Genomic DNA, 22710 nt, shown 5'->3' on the forward strand with positions numbered 1-22710 from the left:
ATTCTTTGTGCAGCTTTAAAGCATGAGGTAGAAATTCCGATGGAAATTATATAATCTGTGTGGGATAGAGCTTTCTAGTGCTGCTTTGGTTATACTATGACATGATGCTAATTCTTGTGCAAAGGGCTATCTTCAGATGGAAGACAGGCACTTCAGTCAGTAATGGCACCATCAGGGTGCCCTCTCTTATATGGCTGGATTTCATATCAACTCTTGGCTCCTTCAGCTGGATTCCAACATGCAGCTCCTCCAGCTGCATTCTGGTCCTGTGGAAAGACTCACCAGATTGACAATTGTGGTCAGCATCAGGCGGTGGACACAGGAGGCACTCAGCCAACTCTACAACCACAACATGTGTCAGAATTTGTTGTGCCTTAAATAACGAGGTGGGTATTCCAACTTCCATTACCTCCACTGACTCCATTTTTAAATGTCTCCCCACAAAGTTGTGCTATTTCTTGGCTCAAATGCTTATCATACCCTAAAAATGACCATTAAAGAAAAATCAAGACACTGTTCCACATACAATTTGTTATTTTTGTTGCGGAGAAATAATTCATTGTGGGGCCAGAGTTCAAGGGCAGGACTCTCTGATCTTGTCCCTTCCTGCCCCACTGCCAGTGTGAACGGAGAATTTGATGCCCAGCCAAAACTGGAGAATCCCAGCAGTGGATGAGGTCAAAGATTTCTGGTGCAAGAGTAGCACCTTTGATGTCAGGTTTCATCTAAGACATCTCCTCTCCTGATGCAATACATCATACACAATTGTCCTATCAGGAGGATTTCTGGGTTTTATCTTAAGTTAATTTGATTAACATAATGCAAAAACTTTTATAATATATAAATCTTGAATTATTCCATGGAATGTGGACATCGTTGGCAAGACAAAAATTTATTAACCATTCCTAATTGCCCATGAATTGATTGGCTAACATGGGCCACTTCAAAGGGCAGTTCAAAGTCAACCACATTGCTGTGGATCTTCAGTTACATGTAGGCCAGACTGGGTAAAGATGCTAGATTCCCTCCCCCAAAGGACATTAGTGAACCAGATGTGTTTTTACAACAATCGACAGTTTGACAGTTGCTATTACTGAGGCTAGCTTTCAATTCCAGAATTTTTTTTATTAACTGGATTCAAATTCCACCAATTGCCATGGTGGGATTTGAACCATTTCCCCAGAACGTTAACCCGGGTCTCTGGTTTACTAATTCAGTTAAATTACTACTATACCACTGTCTCCCAAATAATATGTAAATACTGGGATTCTCTAAACTCCTAAGAGATCATTTGATAATAGATGCCATAAACCTGAGCGCATCCTTTATAAATCTTTATAAAAATTGCAACATTTGCCTTAGAATCAGAAAACCAATACATTTTTACCATTTTGTTCAGTAAAATACTGTAGTTTGAATATTTTTAGTCAAACTAAATCGCAACACAGGTTCATATGAAGGATGTTAGCTTAAGTGTACCATTTTATAATATCAGTCTAGTGTCCTGCCATTACACCATCTGCTTTCTTCCTAAATGATTCCTAAATCATCATCCTTCACACATTAACTTCCCAAACTGTCATTTTTATAGATTTCATTAATGATCGCCGAAGCATTTTCAATTGGGACTTCTACTCCCAAACTGTAGTCATTTCATTCTATTTCAAGCCTTCTCTCAATATGCAGCCACCAGACACTAACATTCTTTGCAAAAGACTGCAATAAGGAGAGAGACACAAATTAAACACACAACACTAGTACTAGCAACAACGATATCAACCCCCTCATCTCTGATTTTTTTGGAAATTTATTTCTTTGCAGGATTTGGGTGTCACTGGCTAGGTCAGCATTCATTGCCCATTCCTAATTAGCCTCGAAGGTAATGTTGAGTTGCTTTCTGGAATGTCTGCAGTCAATATGATGTAGGTACACCCACAGGGTTGTCAGGAAGGGAATGAATCAGAGTGATTTCTTCCTCCTCTCCAACACACCACCTCTCATCCTTCCTACTTTTCTATCAATGATTACTAATATTAGGCATATCCAACCATTTCAATCTATTACATAGATAATTAAAATTCTTCCAAGTTCCTTTTTTTATTCTAACTTATTTGTTTAACTCACAACACACAAAGAGGTTACTGATTTTTCTTACACGTGTTAGAAGAGGTAACCACTGACAAGTCCTTATTTTCTTTGCTCTTAAATAAATAACTGAAGAACTCCAAATACTTTTCAAAAAAACTTGATGTGAAATGATTTCCCACTGATGGGTTGGTTTTCTCTCCTTTTCCAACCCGTCAGAAACCTCCAGGAATCTAAGATTAATCTCCAGGAAACTGCTGAAAGCAATCTAGGTGAAAAAACATTTAGGAGTCATGGGCCCCGATTTTACCAGCATGGCTGCCAGAGACTCGTAAGGTCACATCCGAGGCCAATGTGGAATGCCATTCTGTGAGCCTCACCCACCCAAATTGTGGGGTGGCTGTGCCAGTAAAATCAGGGCCATAGAATAATATACAGAACAGACGGTAGCCACTTGCCCCATCAATTTCATGCCAGTTCTCCATGGAACAGTCCACTAGGTGCCACTCCAAGGTAATGTTTTATAAATTTTTGAACATTTCCATATATCATTTATAGTGCTGATGTTAGAAAAGGCTGTTACAATAATATTCAAGAATCATCCAATTAAACAATTCCAATTCACTTTCCAACTGACGTAGGGAGGCAAGATGCCAGGAGGATGGATGTGTTGGGCTTCAGTATAGGGTTATGGTAATCAGCAGCAGGTAGTCATGCAATGAAGTCTCCAGGAATGCAATGAATCAGTGTCGTCAACCAATTCATTGCCCCATTTTGTTATGTGGTCATGATTTTCGGGGAGGCCTCCATTGAAGCAGTCATTGCTCCCATTGGGAATGGACAAAAGCTTTATGACTGTTTTGAGGAGTGAGTCAGACACAGATCCCCGACATAAACCTGACAGAGGACAAGGTCTCAGGCTAATCTGCAGCGGGAGAGATTTTAGAAGCTAGGTCCACCCATTTTCAAAGTACGTGCATTTACCCTTTTGTTTTAATTCGTTCATGGGATGTGGCAAAGCTGACATTTGTTAACCTTCCCTTAAGGCGGTAGTAGTGAGCTGCCTTCATGAACAGTCCATGTGCTGTAGGTAGAGTCCTATTAGAATGGTGGATCCTGGACTTTGACCTAGTGAAGTGGAGGAATGGAATGGCAATTTAATTCTAGGTCAGGATGGTGAGTGACTTTGAAGTGGTTGTATCCCATGCATTCTGCTGCACTTATTATTCTAGGTGCTAAATGTCACAGATTTGGAAGGCGCTATGGAAAGAGATTTGGCAATTCGATGCAGTGCATCATATATGACAGAGACTGTTACTTTGTGTGACATGTATGTGCCTTTAAGAAACGTTCTTTTCTAAATCATGTTCTCTTTAGTTAAGCAGCTTTGGCTTTATTATTATTATTATTTGGCAGATAGTCAAGTTATCTGCTGAAAGTCTTTTATTGCTACTTCAATGATTTAAATGGGGTTTTGTTTATTTTTAATCTGGACTTAATGCATTGACTTGGAATTTACCACTGGGTGGCAGGTCATGCGTTTTAGACAGTTTCTTTCATAATTAATTCAAGGTTTCACTTTCAGTTTGGTTGCTGGCTGCTGTTTCATTTAGGTGTTCGGACATCAGACTGAAGAGGAGTGCTTCTGTTTTTCTCTCTCCCTGATATTGGAAATTCTGCTGGCTAGCTGGAAGCAAGGCTTCTTGCCTTCCTGGAGCGAAAATTCTACTGTTGGTGGGTTGCTTGTAAGTAATTAGAGTCTCCCTCCCTCTCTCTCTGTTGTTTTGGGAAGCTGTTCTGACTTCAAGCCTGCCTATGTGTTTCAAGAGAACTGCAGCATCCAACCAAGGATTAAGTTCCAGCATCACATGAGCATTTGTATTTTCTGAGATAAATTTCTGGCAAGAGTTTATTTTATGGGATTTATTTGGTTGGAACAGTAATTAGCTGTTAAGGTTACACAATATCATGGTTGTTTTTTTTTCCCCTGGTTTGTAATTGATAAAAATTATTGTTAGTTCTCTTTCTATACGTTAACTGTATTCTTAAATAAACTTTGTTTGATAAAAGCTCCATTTGGGTCAGTTGAATCATACCTGTAGTGAAACGTCTCATGCTTATCCCACCCAAATTCAAATTGCAAAACTTATGGTCCAGGCAGATGTCATAAAACACTTTGGAGTTTCTGACCTGAATTATAATGGTTTGTCAGCCGTTGTTGAAGGTTGCAGATGTTTAAGTGGGGTGCCAATCAAACAGGTTGCTTTTTTCTGGATGGTGTGAAGCTTTTTGAGTGTTGGAGCAGCACTCACCCTGACAAGTGGAAAGTATTCCAGCTCATTCCTGACTTGTGCCTTGTAGTTGGACAGATTTGAAAAGTTAGGAGGTGCATTACTTGCCACAAAACTCAAAGCTTTTGACTCAGCATTGTAGCCACAGAATTGGTATTCGACCCATTAAGTTTTGGTCAATGGTAAGCTCCAGGAAGTTGATGTTGGGAGGTTCAATGATGGTATGCCATTGAACTTCAAAGGGAGTTGGTTAGATTCACTCTTGTTGGAGATAGTCATTACGAATGTTACTTGCCACTTATCAGTCCATGTCCGCATGTTGTTCAGCCTTCTGTACTGCTTCAGTAACCGAGTAGTTACAAGTGGTACTGAACTCATGAGTGAACACCCACTTACGATCTCATGTTCGAGAGAAGCAGCTGAAGATGGTTGAACCTAGAACACTGTGCAGAGGAACTCCCATGGTGATGTTCTGAGACTAAGATGACTGACCTCCAATAGATAACCATCCTCCTTTCTGCTGGGTATGACTCAACCAGTGAAAACCTTCCCCTGATTCCCATTGACTACAATTTTACCACAATAGGTCAGGGCCTTTTAAACTCTAGCGATGCTTGTGCATATGCCTGGCATAAAAGGACATAAAATACTCCTTTACATGAAAACAATCCAGGTCACAGGGTTCCTAATGGCAAACCCTCTTGTGCCAATAACACAGGTTAGAAGAAAACCAGCACTAAGGCTCATGAGAACCAAAATTGACTTAGGAATCAATGTGGAAGGAAATCAGTGGTTCCCATTTTGCACAGAGCTTGCACACGTGTGCATGAACAGTAATAGTTACGTGGCTGGAAATTTGGCTGCACTATCTCACCAGCCTGCTGTAATTCTGACCCACGGGATAGTGCTGTAGAATGGTACAGAGACACCAACTTGATGTTGGCAACCATCAAATTAGAAGCCAAATGTCAGACTTGACTACCAGCCCGTTCACCCAGCCCCTTCAAACATAGCAAAGGTTGCTCATGTGTGGAAATGCCTTTCGATATGTGTCAGAAGTTTCCAAAATGTTTGCCTCCTTCTTGTGACACTTTCCCTTTAATTTGTCTCACTGCTTTAAACTTGACTTTCATCTAATTGTCATTCCCCATTACTGGAACTTAACTCCTGGAATTTTGACTTGTATTCAATTGAGATAAGAGACATGTTGTGTGCTATTAACAGTGAGGATTCCAGGAGTAAACAAGAGGGGTCATAAAGTGGTACTAATTAGACTAGAGCTGTTTATAATACCTTAAAAGGCCAAAGTTATATTCATTTTAATGTATGTAAACGGGGGCATCATCTATAGCCAGATCCTCCCACTGACTCTCCACTCGAGTGAGACTCAGCAACTGGAATGAATTATTGAAGAATTTCCAAAGGATAATAACAATTCCCAAAGAGAATCCACAGGAGCATAATAAGACTGGTTCCCATATAAAGGAGGAACCATTAGAGGCGGGTGAGCAAAAGCTTGACCAAAACGTGGCCAAGGCTTTAAGAATGATCTTCAAGAAGAGAAAGGTAGATATGTTTAAGGAGGGCAGGCCAGAGATTCATTGACATAGTTTAAAGGTGTAAAGTGTGACATGTCATTTTCATGGGTAACACAATGAAACCTTCGCAACAAATAGACATATGCTTGGGTTTTAAAGCTACCTGTCAAATCTGTTAAGTAGTTTTCATTTGATGGACTGCTCCTGAAGAAGCAATGTTCCACTTGAGTGGTCTCACTGTCAATTCATTAGAATTACATGGGTCAGACACTGATTATGGAGCAGTATCTGCAATGCAAAGGTCTTTGGCCTGGAGTGCCTCTACCTGCTAGTTACAAAGAGGTGACAGGGTCTTAGTGTGGGAATACACCAGGTTGAGGAAATGCAAATAATTAGAGCACGATACTGTGCTGAATTCAATAAAACCACAATACGGCCTACGTTTAACACAACTTATTTACTTCCTATTAATTAATGTCAAGGCTTCTTTAGCTTTGGGAATAAGTAAATGTATGTCTTTATTAATGGTTCTCCAAAATAATTAACCGCCCTGGGTGATATGTAGGTACATCAATCCACAAGAAAGAAGCATTGAAACTGATCACAAGTTATTTGTTGAAATTGACAATTGCAGCAAATATCAAATTAGGGTTTTTCAATTTAATTTATACAATGAGGAACATACTGCAGATGTTGGGTATTGGAAGTAAAATGCAAGAAACATTCAGCAGGTCTGGCAGCATCTATGGGGACAGAAGCATTGGGTTAATCACTGACCTTTCATGGAAGATGCTGACTGAGCGACTGATCATTTCCAGCATTCTCTGCTTTCATTCCATGTTCAATTTATCCCATCAGTTGCATTACCCATATTTTCATCTCCTGAGTCATTGCAATGTTTCCCCAATCCTCCAAGGTAATAAATGGCAATATCAATCTATTCGACCTCACACCCCCATTGTGTAATCATAGTCAGAGATGCACAGGCACCATCATGCTTGGTGTAGTACTTGATAATCTGTCTCTGTACTTATCTTTGGAACCTTTAAACCTGCTTCTAATCAAATAGAAAAAGAGTTGATCAACATGACATTAACTGCTGTTGCTGCTAGTTTGCTTCACAGAGTCATTGTTCTGTAGTGAGAACGGATTCTAATCTCGACCTTCTCTTTAAGGCCAGTTTGAACTCTGCCCTCTAGCTCTGCATCCAGTCTGACTCACGTACCCAATTTGCATTCAGTCCAACTCAAAGCCAAATTGTCCCTGGTTTTCTGCAAGACCATAAGATGACTCTCAGCTTTGTTTTTAAAAGAAACATTTGCGCATCTTCAATGTCTCTCCTCCAATAAAAATAAATTCATTTATTACTTTGAATATTCAAAAAAAAAGCTGCTTTCCTCAGATTCTACGCTGTTACATGAAGTCACAGCTGCCCTGACACTGCCAGTACTGGATAAAATGAGCCAACCTTTTTTTCCCTCCATTTATTTATTTGGGGGAATGTGGGATTCACCAGCTAGGCCAGCATTTATTGCACATCCCTAATTGCTCTAGAAAAAGTGTTGGTGAGCTGCTGCCTTCTTGAAGCATTGCAATCTGTGTGGTGTAGATACATCCACTGTGCCGTTGGGGGGAATTCCACAATTTTGCTCCAGTGACAGTGAAGGAATGATGAAATATTTCCTAGTCAGTATGGTGAGTGACATGAAAGGGAACCTCAAGGTGGTGGAGTTCCCATGTACTGCTGCCCTTATCCTTCTGGATAGTATAGGTCATGGGTTTGGAAGATGCTGTCGAAGGAGCCCCGGTGAGTGACTGCAGTGCATCTTGTAGATCGTACAAACTGCTGCCACTGTGCGTTGGTGGTTAAAGGAGTGAAAGTTTAAAGTGCCAATCAAGTGGATTGCTTTGTCTTTGGATTATTGTTGGAGCTGCATTCATCCAGGTAAATGAGAAGTATTCCTTCATACTCCTCGGCTTATAGATGTTGGGCATGGGAAGTTAGGAGGTGAGTTACTCCCACAAAATTCCAAGCCTTTCAACATGCCTGCCCTTGTGTCCCAATTTTAGCATGGAAATAAGATACAGACACTGCAGAAGATCAAGAGCATAATGGCAATGTAGAGTACCTGCAATGCTTTGTAGCGTAGTAGCTAAATTGCCTAGTTTCCCCCAATTAATTTGATCAAGAGCATAGACTTTCATTTTAATCTTCAAACTTCAGCTACTTTCATTTGCTTTTTCTCCTCCTACCCTTGCTGCCTTCTTAGGGAATGATTCTTTCTCTCAACGAAGATTCCAAGAGGGAAAACTAATGTTCAAGATCTAGCTCGGAGTGCTGTGTGACAGACTGCTCGGATGAGCACAAATGAGGTAGGTCTCTTTGACCTTCTGGTTTTAGCATTTGCATTATTTGTTTTTATTTTCAATAACTAACTTGTAAGCACCACTAGGAGATCACAGAAAGCTATTCCAACAAGTAAAGTAAATTGCAGAAAGTGTGTTCCGGTGATTTTTATTGAATAGGGTAAAACTTTCCACTCTCGCTTGAAGAATAACCAATTGTTCACAGTAACCTCAGTTCTAAAGCAAAGCAATTTAAAATGATTGTTCAGCTCAAAGGCAGAATATGAAGAGATTTGATGTGGGCTGCTAAGAGTTATTTTGTAAACATTCAAAATTTCAAACCAATTCAAGCCCTTTTTATTTAGTTTTGCCTATGCCTTTGTCAAGTGACACATGGGCATTTTGACTTGCTTAGTTTTGTTTGTACTGGCAAGACAATGAACAAAGAACAGTACAGCACAGGAAAAGGCCCTTTGGCCCACCAATTCTGCCTCTCTAATCTAATATTTTCTTGCCTCTATGTGGTCCATATTCCTCTATGCCCTGCCTATTTAGATGTCTCATGAACATTGTTACAAAATTTGCCTGCACCACCTCCTTCGGCAGCACGTTCCAGGCAATCACCACCCTATATGTGAAAAATGTGCCCTGACATCTTTTTTAAACTTTCCCCCTCTCACTCAACTTATGCTCCTGAGTGACTGACCCTTTGAGCCTGGGAAAAAGACTCTGACTATCCATTCTATCCAAGCCTGTTATAATCTTGTAAACCTCTATCACATCCCCCCCTCATCCTCCAATGAAAACAATCCAAGTTTGTTCAACTTTCTTCATAGTCCGTATCCTCCAAACCAGGCAACATCCTGCTAAATCTCTTCTGCACCTTTTCCAATGCATCAACGTCCTTCCAGTAATGTGGAGACCAGAACTGAATACAATACCCTAAATGCAGCCTAACCAAAGTCTTGTACAGCTGCAACTTGATTTTCCAATTCCTATGCTCAGTGCTCCGACTGTAGGCCAGCATTCCCTATGCCTTCTTGACCACCTTGTCCACCTGAGTTGCCACCTTCGAGGAACTGTGAATCTGCATTCCCAGATCCCTCTGTATACTAATATTTCTAAGGGCTCTACCATTTACTGTATACTTTCCTTCTGTAGTAGAGCTTCCAAATCACATCACTTCATATTTGCCTGGGTTAAATTCCATTTCCACCATTTGGCCCAGGTCTCCAGCAAATTCATATCCTACTGTATCCTCTGACAATCCTCATTACCCGCTAATCCCCAAATTTTTGTATCGTCTGCAAATTTACTAAATCAGACCACCTACATTTCCTGCAAATCATTCATATATATAAGGCTCCAGCACTGGTCCTTGTGGAACATCACTTGTTACAGACCTCCTGTTAGAAAAGTACTCTACCACTGTTACTCTCTGCTTTCTATGCCAAATCACTTTTTTATCCATCTGACCAGCTCACCTCGGATCCCACATGACTTCACCCTCTGTATCAGATTGCCATGAGGATCCTTAGCGAAAGCTTTACTAAAGTCCATGTATACAACATCCACTGCTCTGCAGGTCAACTCTTCTTGTCATTTCCTCAAAGAACTCAAACAAGTTTGAGAGACACAACCTCCCCTTAACAAAACCATGCTGCCCATCACTACTAAGCCTATTCTCTTCTAGATGTGAGGGCGGCACAGTGCTTAGCACTGCTGCTTCACAGTTCCAGGGACCTGGGTTCGATCCCCGGTTCGGGTCACTGTCTGTGTGGGTTTCCTCCGGACGCTCCGGTTTCCTCCCACAGTCCAAAGATGTGCGGGTTAGGTTGATTGGCCATGCTAAAATTGCCCCTTAGTGTCTTGGGTCGTGTAGGTTAGAGGGATTAGCGGGTAAACGTGTAGGGATATGGCGGGGTAGGGCCTCGGTGGGATTGTGGTCAGTGCAGACTCAATGGGCCGCAGGGCCTGTTTCTGCACTGTAATGTTCTATCCTGTTCCTAAGAATCTCCTCCAATAATTTCCCCACCACTAATGTAAGGCTCATAGGCCTGTAATTTCCCAGATTGTCTCTTCTGCCCTTCTTAAATGGAGGAACATTAAAATGAGCTTCCTGTGGCCCCACGACGTGCTTCATACCATTGTACCAGCAAGGAGCCAGTAAGACCAGAACTCGGAAATTCATGCTCCCTGGATTGAGTGCTGCCATTCTTGCAGACTAAGTGTGCAGGCTCAAAATTGCCCCCTATGATTCCTTTAGGTAGTGAATTGTTACTTGAGATATAAAAAAGCATCAATGTTTGATCTTTTTGCGTGCTTTTCCTTTCCTCTCCCCCTTAAACCAATCCAGGGTTGAGTGCAGGTCCAGGGAAATGGCGTCTGCTGTGGGCCTGTTGCAGCAGTAGGCAAACCGTAGTGGATCCAGGTAGTCCGGGAGGCTGGAATTGATTCGTGCCATGACTAACCTTTCGAAGAACTTTATAATGATGGATGTCAGAGCCACAAGCTGATAGCCATTAAGGCACGCTGCTTGGTTTTTCTTAGGTACCAGGATGACGGTCATCTTCTTAAAGCAGATTGGGACCTCAGATTGTTGTAAAGAGACATTGAAGATGTTTGTGAATACTCCCGCTAGCTGATCCACATAGGATTTGAGTGCACGTCTGGGTACCCCATCTGACCCAGTTGCTTTCTATGGGTTGACCTTCAAGAAAGATGCTCTGACATCTGCAGTGGTGACCCCCGATACAGGTTCATCCAGGGCTTCCAGGGTGGAGGGCATGCTCTCATTGATCTCTTGCTCAAAACGGGCGTATAATGCATTGAGCTCATCAGGGAGAGGTGCGTTGGAGCTGGCGATTTTACATGCCTTCATCTTGTAGCCTGTTACGTTTTGCAGCATAGTTGGTGGGGTCTGTGTGGCTAGCCTGGGACTCTAACTTGGTCTGATACCGTCTTTTGGCATCTTTGATGGATCTCCTTAGATTGTATCTGACTTTCTTGTATAAGTCAACATCACCTGACTTAAACGCCTCAGACTTGGATTTCAGCCAGCAGTGGATATCCCTGTTCATCCATGGTTTCCGGTTGGGGTAGACACGGATTTGCTTCTTTGGCACACAGTCTTCTATACACTTACTAATGAAGTCAGTTACTGTAGTGGCATACTTGTTCAAGTTGGTCGCAACAAAGTAACCTATGTCAGACTCCTATTTACTGACTACAGTTCAGCCTTCAACACCATTATTCCCACAAAACTCATCTCCAAACTCCATGGCCTGGCCCTTGGCACCTCCTTCTGTAACTGGATCCTGAACTTCCTAACTCACAGACAACAATCAGTAAGGAAAGGCAACACACATCCTCCACGATAATCCTCAACACCAGTGCCCCACAAGGCTGTGTTCTCAGCCCCCTACTATACTCCTTATACACCTATGACTGCATGGCCAAATTCCTCTCCTATTTGATTTTCAAGTTTACTGTCGACACTACCGTAGTGGATTGGATCTCAAACAATGACGAGACATAAGAATGAGATAGAGAATCTGGTGAACTGGTGCGGCAACAATAATCTCTCCCTCGATGTCAACAAAACAAAGGAGATTGTCATTGACTTTTAGGAAGCGTAAAGGAGAACATGCCCCATTGATGTAGACAGGGGCATAAGTAGAAAAAGTCAAGAGCTTAGATGCCCAGATCACCAACAACCTGTTCTGCCCCCACCCCCCGCCCCTGACACTATTGTTAAGAAAGCCCCCCAATGCCTCTATTTTTTCAGAGAAGACTAAGGAAATTTGGCAAGTCAGTCAGTGCTCCCACCAACAGATGCAGCATAGAAAGCATTCTTTCTGGTTGTATCACAGCTTGGTATGGCTCCTGCTTTGCCCAAGACCGCAAGGAACTACAAAAGGTCATGAATGTAGCCCATTCCATCACACAAACCAGCCTCCCATCCATTGAGTCTATCTACACTTCCCGCTGCCTTGGCAAAGCAGCCAGCATTATTAAGGACCCCTTGCACCCTGGACATTTTCTCTTTCGTCTTCTTTCTTCAGGAATAAGATACATAAGTCTGAGGTCACGTACCAACCAAGTCAAGAACAGCTTCTTCCCTGCTGCTGATGGACTTTTGAATGGACCTACCTTGCTTTAATTGATCTTTCTCTACACCCTAGCTACAACTGTAACTCTCTCGTTTCCTTCTCTATGAATGGTATGCTTTCTCTTATACTGCACAAGAAACAATACTTTTCACTGTACGTTAATACATGTGACAATAATAAATCAAATCAAATCAATTATACATTCTCTCTTTATTTGTCCTCTGTACTTGTTGTGATTCTAGTTCACTCTCCTTCTCTATTGTTACTGTTTCTTTTCCAATCCTCAAACCTCATTAGTAAAGAGGTGGATTGTTAACTCTGACATTTGCTCAGGTCACCAAATATCCCGCTCCTCTTGTCAGTTTGCATTTTTGATAAATTATGGCACCAAATGTTATGAGTTGCAAGGTGCAGGAAAACATCCAACTATTTGTATGCATTGCTAGATGCCTCAGGGCAGCAAGATGCAGCCCTTTTGATGAAAATGTTCTTACCTAATTGTTTACATCATTATTGAGCCATGAGAGTCAGCAGAATGTAAGCCAAGATTGGTATGCAAGTTTATCAGTTACCTTCAGCACTAATCCAATTATGTCTCAACAAGACATTGACTGGTTAAGTGAGAACTAAGTAAGATGTGGATCTTTATTTGGTCAAGGCAGTGCCAAGGTCAAGGTGTTACCTAGTGTCAATAAAATTGGCTTGCATCCTAATGGATTTAAGCATAACTGGCATAAGGAATGCATTTAACCTCTCCTCTGTATCAATTTATCAAAAATGTAAATACAACCTGTGAACAGTTGCAAAGTTTTTCATTTGATATCTAATGATTCAAAGAAGGATTGGTATGCATCAAATGACCAGGGTGGAAATGGTGGCACAGTTGTTGGTATTGCTGCCTCACAGTGCCAGGGACCCAGGTTCAATTCCTGCCTTGGGTCACTGTCTGTGTGGAGTTTGCATTTCTTTTCCCCCATATCTGCATGGGATTCCTCAGGGTGCACCAGTTTCCTCCACAGTCCAAAGATGTGCTGGATAGGTTGATTGGCCATACTAAATTAACCGTAGTGTCAGGGGGATGAGCAGGGGTTACGCAAATAGGACCTGGTGGGATTGCGCTCAGCACAAACTCAATGGCCCAAATGGGGTAGGAAGTAGTGCTGTACTGCAGGGATTCTATGATGTTAATTAAATGTTCACTGGCAACCCAACAATCGTTCAGCTATGTATCAGTCAGTTAATTCTGGTTAGATTCAGAATCCAAACATCCACATTATTTAAGCGTACCAACTAAGAATGTTCCTTCACAAATCATTTCTCCTGTTTGGATTCAGCTATCTACAGAGGAATGGATAAGGGCTGAAAAGAGATCCACTGCTTTCTCTTGATAGAAAAATAAGGGTAGCTTGAGGGGATTTATATTTATACTGGTAAACATTAGAAATAAGATATAGTTCTAAGTGGGTTCAATTCACTTTTTCAATGCAAGGAAGGGTAAAACCTCTAGTTAGATTCAAGCTGGACAAAGGTACATGTAGGGGTTGGTTCAGTTGCAACTGTGTTTCTATTGGCTTAGAAGGGGTTATGGCACGAAGCCTTTGAGACCAACAGAATTAGCAGTTGTAGCTTAGCAACTGAGGGCTTTTTAAGGTAGGAAGTAGTTTTGTTCTTAGTTTAACTAGAAGCCAGGGCAGTTGAAGATAGGACACCAGGGAGTAAATATCTCTCAACTCAGTCAGAGGAAAGACTGGACAGTACAAGGTGCTGCAAAGAGGCAGACTTCCCAAAGAACCAGATATATCCAGTTTACTAGTAAACTGAGACAGAGAATATCTTCTGAAGACTGAAGTTAACAGACTAGAGGCCAAGGAGAATTCAAGGGGAAAGCAGACAGTGTTGTGTTTGAAAGAGACAGTTACAATGACCAGAGTTAAAACGGGAAAGCAGACTTCAGTGGTAATTCAAAAGTTTGATGCCATATACATACAGTCTGTGAGTCAATAGTTAGATGAATTGTGGACCATTCATACAAAATTAAGACAACAAAATTTTGAAGGGGGAGTAGAAAATTCTGGATGCTGGATTCTATTAAAAGTGGACTGGAAATTTTGTTTAAAAGGGTCATTTGGAAAATCTGGACTGGATTTCAGACAGAAAACGACTGATGGAAAACATTGTGTGAAAGAAGATTTTAAAGCATGTTTTTTAGGAGTTTGGAAACTCTCATGCGACAACATCTGGGGGGATTCGGAGGAGAAATCCATCGAGGCTAACTTGAGTTCTGAGTGGAGTATGTGTTTTGATGCAACCATTCTATATGTTTAAAAGGACATTGTATTACAGAGATTACAGTAGTTTAAATTTTGCCTTGTAATTTGTTATTAACCTTAAATACTGTACACATTTGTAACGCTAGGGAAGAAGTAAAGGAATACCGTATTATAATCTAATCCTTCCACATTTTATTCAAAAGTAAAAGTTACGATCTTTTGAGCAAGGGTTCCATTCTAGGATGTTCCTGTCCAGCAATAACACTAACCAGGATTGTAACACACTCTAATTTAGACTTCCTCATCTCTTGTTTTTGATTTCGTTTTTGTTGAAAGTGTGTTACTGGTTTAGCTGCTGTACTTTAGCACAGCAATGTACCTCTGACTTTGCTGGGGATCAATACTGTATACAGTAATGTACAGACTGGGAGAGGATCTCACCTAAACTGTTATTTATTAAACTATATTTAAATTAACTACAAACAAATACTGCAAGTATCTATTATGTCCAAAAGAACACACTAATTTTTGTGATACTAATTGGCTAGTTTTATGACCTGGTCAGAATACTCCTATCAGAGATTGACAGAAGCAATATCAAAGACCTTGTAATTGCAACAAGGTACATACTCTCATCAGAGGGCTATTTAGAGTGCAGTTAACAATATGCAGGTACCATGACTATTAATATCAAGGGACCCTTTTTATATTTGCCTGGGCCCACATTTGATTTCTATTCCATGTTCCGTGTCAGACAGGAGGGGTGTGAGATTATCCCCCCATTGAGTGGTAGATGAAGCTCAATGAGGAGAAGTGAGGTGATGCATTTTGATAGAAGGAACATGGAGACACAATATTAAACAAAGGGTAAAATTCTTAAAGGGGTTGCAGGAGCACAAGGACCTGGGTGCGTGTGAAGATGATTTATGCAGAACAGATGGAGACAGCATTAATACACATTGTTTAAGTTTAAGTTTATTTAAGTGGGCTTACATCAACACTTCAATGAAGTTACTGTGACAATCCCCTAGTCGCCACACTCCGCTGCCTGTTCGGATACACAGAGGGAGAATTTAGCATGGCCAATCCAGCTAAACTGCACATCTTTGGACTGTGGGAAGAAACTGGAGCACCTGGAGGAAACCCACGCCGACATGGGGAGAACGTGCAGAACGTGAGTTATCTTGGGTTTTATTAATAGGGGCATAAAGTACTTCTGCTGAACATATACAGGACACTAGTTTGACCTCAGCTGGAATATTATGTACAGGTCTGAGTGCCTTATTATAGGAAGGTTGTCAACATATTGGAGAGAATGCAGAAGGGCATTGTAAGAATAGTTCCAGGGATGAGAAACTTCAGTTACAAGAATAGATTGGAGAAATTGGGACTGTTCTCCTTGGAGAAAAGGCAGCTAAGAGGAAATTAAATAGAAATCGTGAGAGGGCTGTACAGAATAGTTGGGAGAAACTGTTGCCGCTTGTAAAAAGAATCAAGAATGAGAGGGCACAGATTTAAAGTGATTTACAGAAGAAGCAAATGAGGAAAAAAAAGTCACACAACTAGTGATTAGGGACTGGAATGCACTGCCTGGGATAATGGTGGGGATTGGTTCAATCAAGGTATTCAAGAGGGCATTAGATGATTACTTGAGTAGCAACAATGTGCAGAGGCACAGGGAAAAGGCAGAAGAATGATGCAAAGTCGTGATGCTCATTTGGAGAGCTGGTGCAGACATAATGGGCCGCAACAATTCTGTGATTCTGAGTCTCGCTCCAGAGACAGATTGGGCCTCAATTTTTAAAAGGCATTACAACTTTAGTTGATAGCCAAAGTTGTGGTGTAAATGCACACTTAGACTACTGGAAGTGTTGTGTTTTGATATGGGTACATACATATGTGCATTAGCCTTTCTTTATAATGAATAATCGATGGTCTCTTTTCAAAGTGACCTCATCATCAGTAGTCACAATAACATTCTTGGTTACGGGTGGTTCATTTTTTGCTGTTTCCATGACAGCAATGTTACTTGTAATAACAGATCTCTCGATTCCATGCTGCTTCCTGATTTTTCTTTTAACAATAAGGGAAAGGTTATATGGTGCCCTGTTGGCCTTCACTTCACAATAGCTGACAAACAGATCTGAAAAAAAATTAGTCCGAGGTCTGGAAAATGTCAGCGACATCATTATTGGGATGCAGGAGTAAAAAAACTTGAAAGTACGGGACAGAGATTAGCAAGGGGGTTAACCTTCAGGTTGACTAGAAAGTTGCATTTTCTGAGGTTGGATTTCTTTCCACTTTTAATTTAGTAAAATGCTTGCCAAGATTGGAATTACACAAGGCATCACTCAGCTTATTTCCCTATCTGCTGACTGGGCTTTCATGGGAAAGTGCCTTGAACGATGCGCCGTCTCATTGCACAGCCCACCAGTCTCCAACTTACTTAACCTCGCACTAAAATACCAACGTACAGGTTTCCACTCCATTTCCCATTCGCTATTGCTTTTGTGAGTCGGGACATATTAATGCATCTTCCCCACACTTAAAGATTAAATGGGATCAACGCACACTTTGGTTACATCTATCCAAACATCAAAAGGTGGTTATTAAGGTAAATTTTCCCATCCTTGCAGCACAATAAAGCTCATTTTAAGGACAGGCAGACTTCATTTCAAAGTGCATCGCAGATCTCAAATTAAGTCCCCAGAGTGTTTCCTTGTGAATTAAATGAAGCCAGTTCCCTGGAGGTAACAAAATCACTTACCGATTTGACAATTTGGGCAGAAACCACTGATTGTTCTATTAAAGTTGTGCCGAGAAGCACCTGAGAGTCAAACAAAATTTGCTGCAGAATAATTGCTCAATTTACAGTTAAGTCAGAAAAAAATGACCACTTGATTTTTGCAGCTTCTTTTACACGTCAATGCAATTGAGCACCGAAAAATACATAAATAATCAACAGTTACCCATTTCTCCAACAAGGTAAAATCATCAAGCTTACCATTAAAATGTATATTACGGATGTATCCCAGGAGGTCGTCTCCATTAATCGGGTCCATCGCAGGGCAGATGCCAGTGTAGCCTGGGCACAGAACTTTGTGCATGTTGTGCAGAGCGTGGGCCATGGCATATACAGCGTCAATCACAAATTGAACTTTACCCTCCTGTTGGTATTGAGAGTGTGTTCCAATCCTCTCCTCTCCTGGGGTAGGGTGGGGGATAGGGGATGGAAATTCAACAGTGCAAATTAATTATTACAAAGTTATTACCTAAATGGTCATTAAAATAATATCCTTAGCCTTGAAAGTAATGAGTGATATTAGTGGACAGATTTTTATTAATACGACATTCCTCGGTTCCCTTTTTTTAGTAAAAATGTCAAGTCATTTATTGAAATGATTAAGACCTGAAAGAGTAGACAGGGAATGTAACAAGAAGTCATTAAGCATTAATCCACCATCATTGCTGCCGGAATCTAGTGCTCTATAAAGACTATATTCTAATCACATAAAACGTATAAAATGTTCACATAAAATCTTTGGCTTGGCGCAGTGGTTAGCACTGCTGTCTCACAGGGACCCCGGTTCAATTTCGGCCTTGGGTCACTGTCTGTATGGAGTTTGCACATTTCCCTGTGTCTATGTGGGTTTCCTCCAGGTGCTCTGGTTTCCTCCCATAGTCCAAAGATGTGCGGATTAGGTCGATTAGTCATGATAAATTGTTCTTTACTTTCAGGGAGATTAGCAGGGTAAATATGTGGGGTTACGGGAATAGAGCCTCTGTGGGACTGTGGTCGGTGCAGATTTGATGGGCTGAATGGCCTCCTTCTGCACTGTAGGAATTCTATGTTTACCTCAGAATGCAGTCCATGGCTATATGCAGCAAGACCTGGACAAGCTTCAGTTTTGGGCTGATACATGGCAAGCAACATTTGTGCCACACAACTTCCAGGCAATATCATCTCCAACAAGAGAGAATCCAACCACCTCACCTTAACATTCAATGGCATTGCCATCACTGAAACCCCCACTATCAACACCCTAGGGTTACCATTGACCAGAAACTGAGCTGGATCAGTGGCAGAAATATTGTGGCTCCAGGAGCAGGTCAGAGGTTGGGGAATCCTGTGGAGAGTGACTCATCTCCTAACTCCCATGCACCCGGGCCTGTCCACTCCCACGCGCCAGTCCACCATCTACATGGCACAAGTCGGGAGCGTGATGGAATAATTTCCATTTACCTGGATGAGTGCAGATCCCTAACACTCAGGAAACTTGACAGCATCCAGGATAAAGCAGTCTACTAGTTTAGCACCCTATCCACTTCCTCCACCAACAATGCACAGTGACAGTAATGTGTACCATCTACAAGATGTGCTGCAGCAACTCACCAAGGCTCTTTTGACAGCACCTTACAAACCCAAGCACAATACCACCTAACAGGACTAGGGCAGGTGCATGAGAACACTATCAACTGCAAGTTCCTCTCAAAGTCACACACCATGCTGACTTCGAACTATATAATGGCCCTTCACTGTCACTGAATCAAAATCCTGGAACCCCCTCCCTAATATCATTGTGGGTGAACCTACACCACATGGACAGCATGCCTCATCCTGTCAACTTGGATCTCGTTTCTCTCTTTTGTTGGGACCACAAATTGGATTCAATAAAAATTTGAAGGAAAAAAAATTAAGGTCCACAAGTTTGTAGCATCACAAAGCATCAATAATAGCTGTAATTGACAGCTATCATTACTTTACATAAGAACATAAGAAATAGGAGCAGGAGTAGGCCATCTAGCCCTTCGAGCCTGCCCCGCCATTCAATAAGATCATGGCTGATCTGTCGTGGCTCAGTTCCACATTCCCGCCCTCTCCCCATAACCCTTAGTTCTCTCACTTATCAAAAACCCATCAACCTGCGTCTTAAAAATATTTAGCGAGGCAGCCTCCACCACCTCCAACGGGCAGAGAATTCCAGAGATTCACCACCCTTTGAGTGAAGAAGTTCCTCCTCAACTCTGTTCTAAACCGCCCCCCCTTTATCTTGAGGCTGTGCCCTCTAGTCCTACTGTCCTTTCTGAGCGGGAAGAGTCTCTCCACCTCTACCCAATCCATCCCATTCATCATCTTATATGTCTCAATGAGATCTCCCCTCATTCTTCTAAACTCTAACGAGTACAAGCCTAGCTTATTCAGCCTCTCCTCATAGCTCAACCCCCTCAACTCCGGTATCAGCCTAGTAAACCTCCTCTGCACTCCCTCCAAGGCCAAAATATCCTTGCGTAAGTACGGCGACCAAAACTGCACACAGTACTCCAGCTGCGGCCTCACCAATGCCCTATACAGCTGCAGCAAGACCTCCCTACTTTTATATTCAATCCCCCTCGCTATGAAGGCCAGCATCCCATTAGCCTTCCTGACCACCTGCCACACCTGCAGGCTGGGTTTTTGCGACTCATGCACAAGGACCCCGAGGTCCCTCTGCACCATCGCCTGCTGCAGTTTTTCGCCACGTAAGCAATAGCCCTTCCTACCATTATTCCTACCAAAGTGGACCACCTCGCACTTGTCAACATTAAATTCCATTTGCCAGTTCCTGGCCCATTCGACCAGCCTATCTAGATCCTTCTGCAGACTCTCCACACCCTCCGCGCAATTTGCCATTCCACCAATCTTGGTGTCATCAGCAAATTTCGACACCATACACTCGGTTCCCTCCTCCAGATCATCTATATAAATGGTAAATAGCTGAGGCCCCAGCACCGACCCCTGGGGCACTCCACTAGTCACCAACCGCCAATCCGAATAGCACCCATTGACCCCCACTCTCTGCCTCCTATTTGACAACCAATCCTCTATCCACGCTCACACCCTACCTCCAACTCCATGCCCCCTTACCTTCTGCAATAACCTCTTGTGAGGTACCTTGTCAAACGCCTTCTGAAAATCAAGACTGACCACATCCACCGGCTCTCCTCTATCCACCGCCCTAGGCACATCCTCATAGAACTCCAATAAATTTGTCAGTCAAGCAATTCCCCTCAAGATGCCTCGCTATTTCCTCCTTGATGAAGGATTCCAACATTTTACCTACAACAGACATTAAACTAACCGGCCTATAATTCCCTGCCTTTTGCCTGCCACCCTTCTTAAACAACGGCGTAACACAGACTGGAGGGACTGATTGTGGACAAGTCCCCAGGACCGGATGGAATGCATCCAAGGGTTCTGAAAGAAATGGCGGAGGTGATAGTGGATGCCTTGGTGGTTATTTTCCAAACGTTGCTGGATTCCGGGGAAGTGCCAGAAGGTTGGAAAACGGCTAATGTTACTTTCTATGACAGTAATTCAAAGCAGAAGCATAGAGGAAGTTTTAACAGAATCTAAGGAACAATATCATACTGACGTTCACCATCGTTACCTGGAAGCAATACGTAAGTGAATAGTTTATTTTGGAAATACATTTCTGCATTTGATCCATTAAATGACAATGTGCAGTTGCACATTGAAGGCAGTATGAGGAAAGTCGAAGAGTAATAAAGTTGAATGTGTGCCTTGTGACAAGTTTCAGAATTCACAGCGTTTTATTTGGAAGAGCTTTGAAAGTGACAGATAAAACATTTAAAGCCAATTAAAAGAGAATGAAATCATTCAGTAACAGTCAACTGGTAACCAGCAGAGTTGGCAGCACAATTTGTTAATGTCCTGTCTTTTTGTCTCAGACATTATGTCGAATTGACGAGGCTCAGTTGTCAGAGAGAACCAAATCTGAGCCAATAAAACCTCCATTAAATAGTGTCGCCTAATCTAAATTTGAGATTCCTTCATTAATTTTCAATGAGAAAGAATGAAGATACAGTTAGATAACATCTTAGCAACTCCAAAAGTGGATTACTTTTCAATTGCAATCGCTAGGATTTATGCCCAATTCTCCCCAAGGATTGCACCCAAATCTTTCTTCCTATTCTTATCTTTATGACACTTATTGTCTTAGCTGTGCATTTGCAGCATCCTCTGCAGAGATTAATGGAATAATTACAAACTACTCCGAGAGAAAAAGTCTGTGCCAACTATTTGCCATCTTAAATGTCTCTGTTTCACACAGATGTAATGGCAGACATTTCCACTTCTGCCCATTTGTTTTAATGAGAGGAGAACGTATAAACAGAATCAGGGGATGATGGATTTACATTTTGTAGAGACAAGTTACAAGGACACTGAGAAAACAGAAGGACTTAGGGTTCGAGTTTTGGTGCATAGGACTTGTTCTGTTCCTCAAAATTCTCATTAACTTTACGGATCTGTCAGCTTAGATTTGTAGATCTGTCAAGTACAAAAAATTCCAATGTCTGAAATTTTAAATTGAAGAAGGTGGTTTTAGGTTGGCATGTAATAAAGCTGTGTCTCTTACTATACTTCCTAGCAATTCTTGGCAAAAATGTTGTATTGAAGATAATGGAGGGGCCATAAGTGCTCATCATTATTTATGCACACACCCAACAGTAACTTTCAGAGAGCAAAGGTGCACAGTAAATTTGCAGAAATGTATTTCCAAAATAAACTATTCACTTACGTATTGCCTCCAGGTAACGATGGTTAACATCAGTATGATATTGTTCCTTAGATTCTGTTAAAACTTCCTCTATGCTATTGCTTTGAATTACAGTCATAGGGATTAATGATAGCTGTCAATTACAGTTATTATTGATGCTTTGTGATGCTACAGACTTTGGACCTCAATTTTTTTCTTCAAATTTTTATTGAATCCAATTCATGGTCCCCATAAAAGACAGAACGATATCCAAGTTGACAGGATGAGGCATTACCCCATGCTGTCCATGTGGTGTAGGTACACCCACAGTGATATTAGGAATGGGGTTCCAGGATTTTGATCTAGTGACAGTGAAGGAGCCATTATATAGTTCCAAGTCAGGATGGTGTGTGACTTTGAGAAGAACTTGCAGATGATAGTGTTCCCATGCACCTGTATGCACAACTCCTCTTAAAAAATGTGCAAAAACAGCATCTCAATACCAGGTTCCCCATTCAAATGTATCAAAT

At 41.7% G+C, this 22710-nt stretch overlaps 1 protein-coding gene across 1 annotated transcript in view; it reads right to left on the minus strand.

Annotated features, from left to right (window-relative positions):
* LOC145339565 (metabotropic glutamate receptor 7-like) overlaps window positions 1-22710 on the minus strand; it is a 699067-nt gene that overhangs the window by 250105 nt on the left and 426252 nt on the right. Inside the window, exon 6 of the mRNA XM_080184058.1 lies at window positions 17647-17847. Within this exon, the coding sequence (XP_080040184.1) occupies window positions 17647-17847 (201 nt within the window). The remainder of the gene's footprint in view (window positions 1-17646; window positions 17848-22710) is intronic.

Source organism: Carcharhinus amblyrhynchos, chromosome 3, assembly GCF_965287045.1.
Source record: "Carcharhinus amblyrhynchos chromosome 3, sCarAmb.v2.hapA, whole genome shotgun sequence".
Classification (NCBI taxonomy): domain Eukaryota; kingdom Metazoa; phylum Chordata; class Chondrichthyes; order Carcharhiniformes; family Carcharhinidae; genus Carcharhinus; species Carcharhinus amblyrhynchos.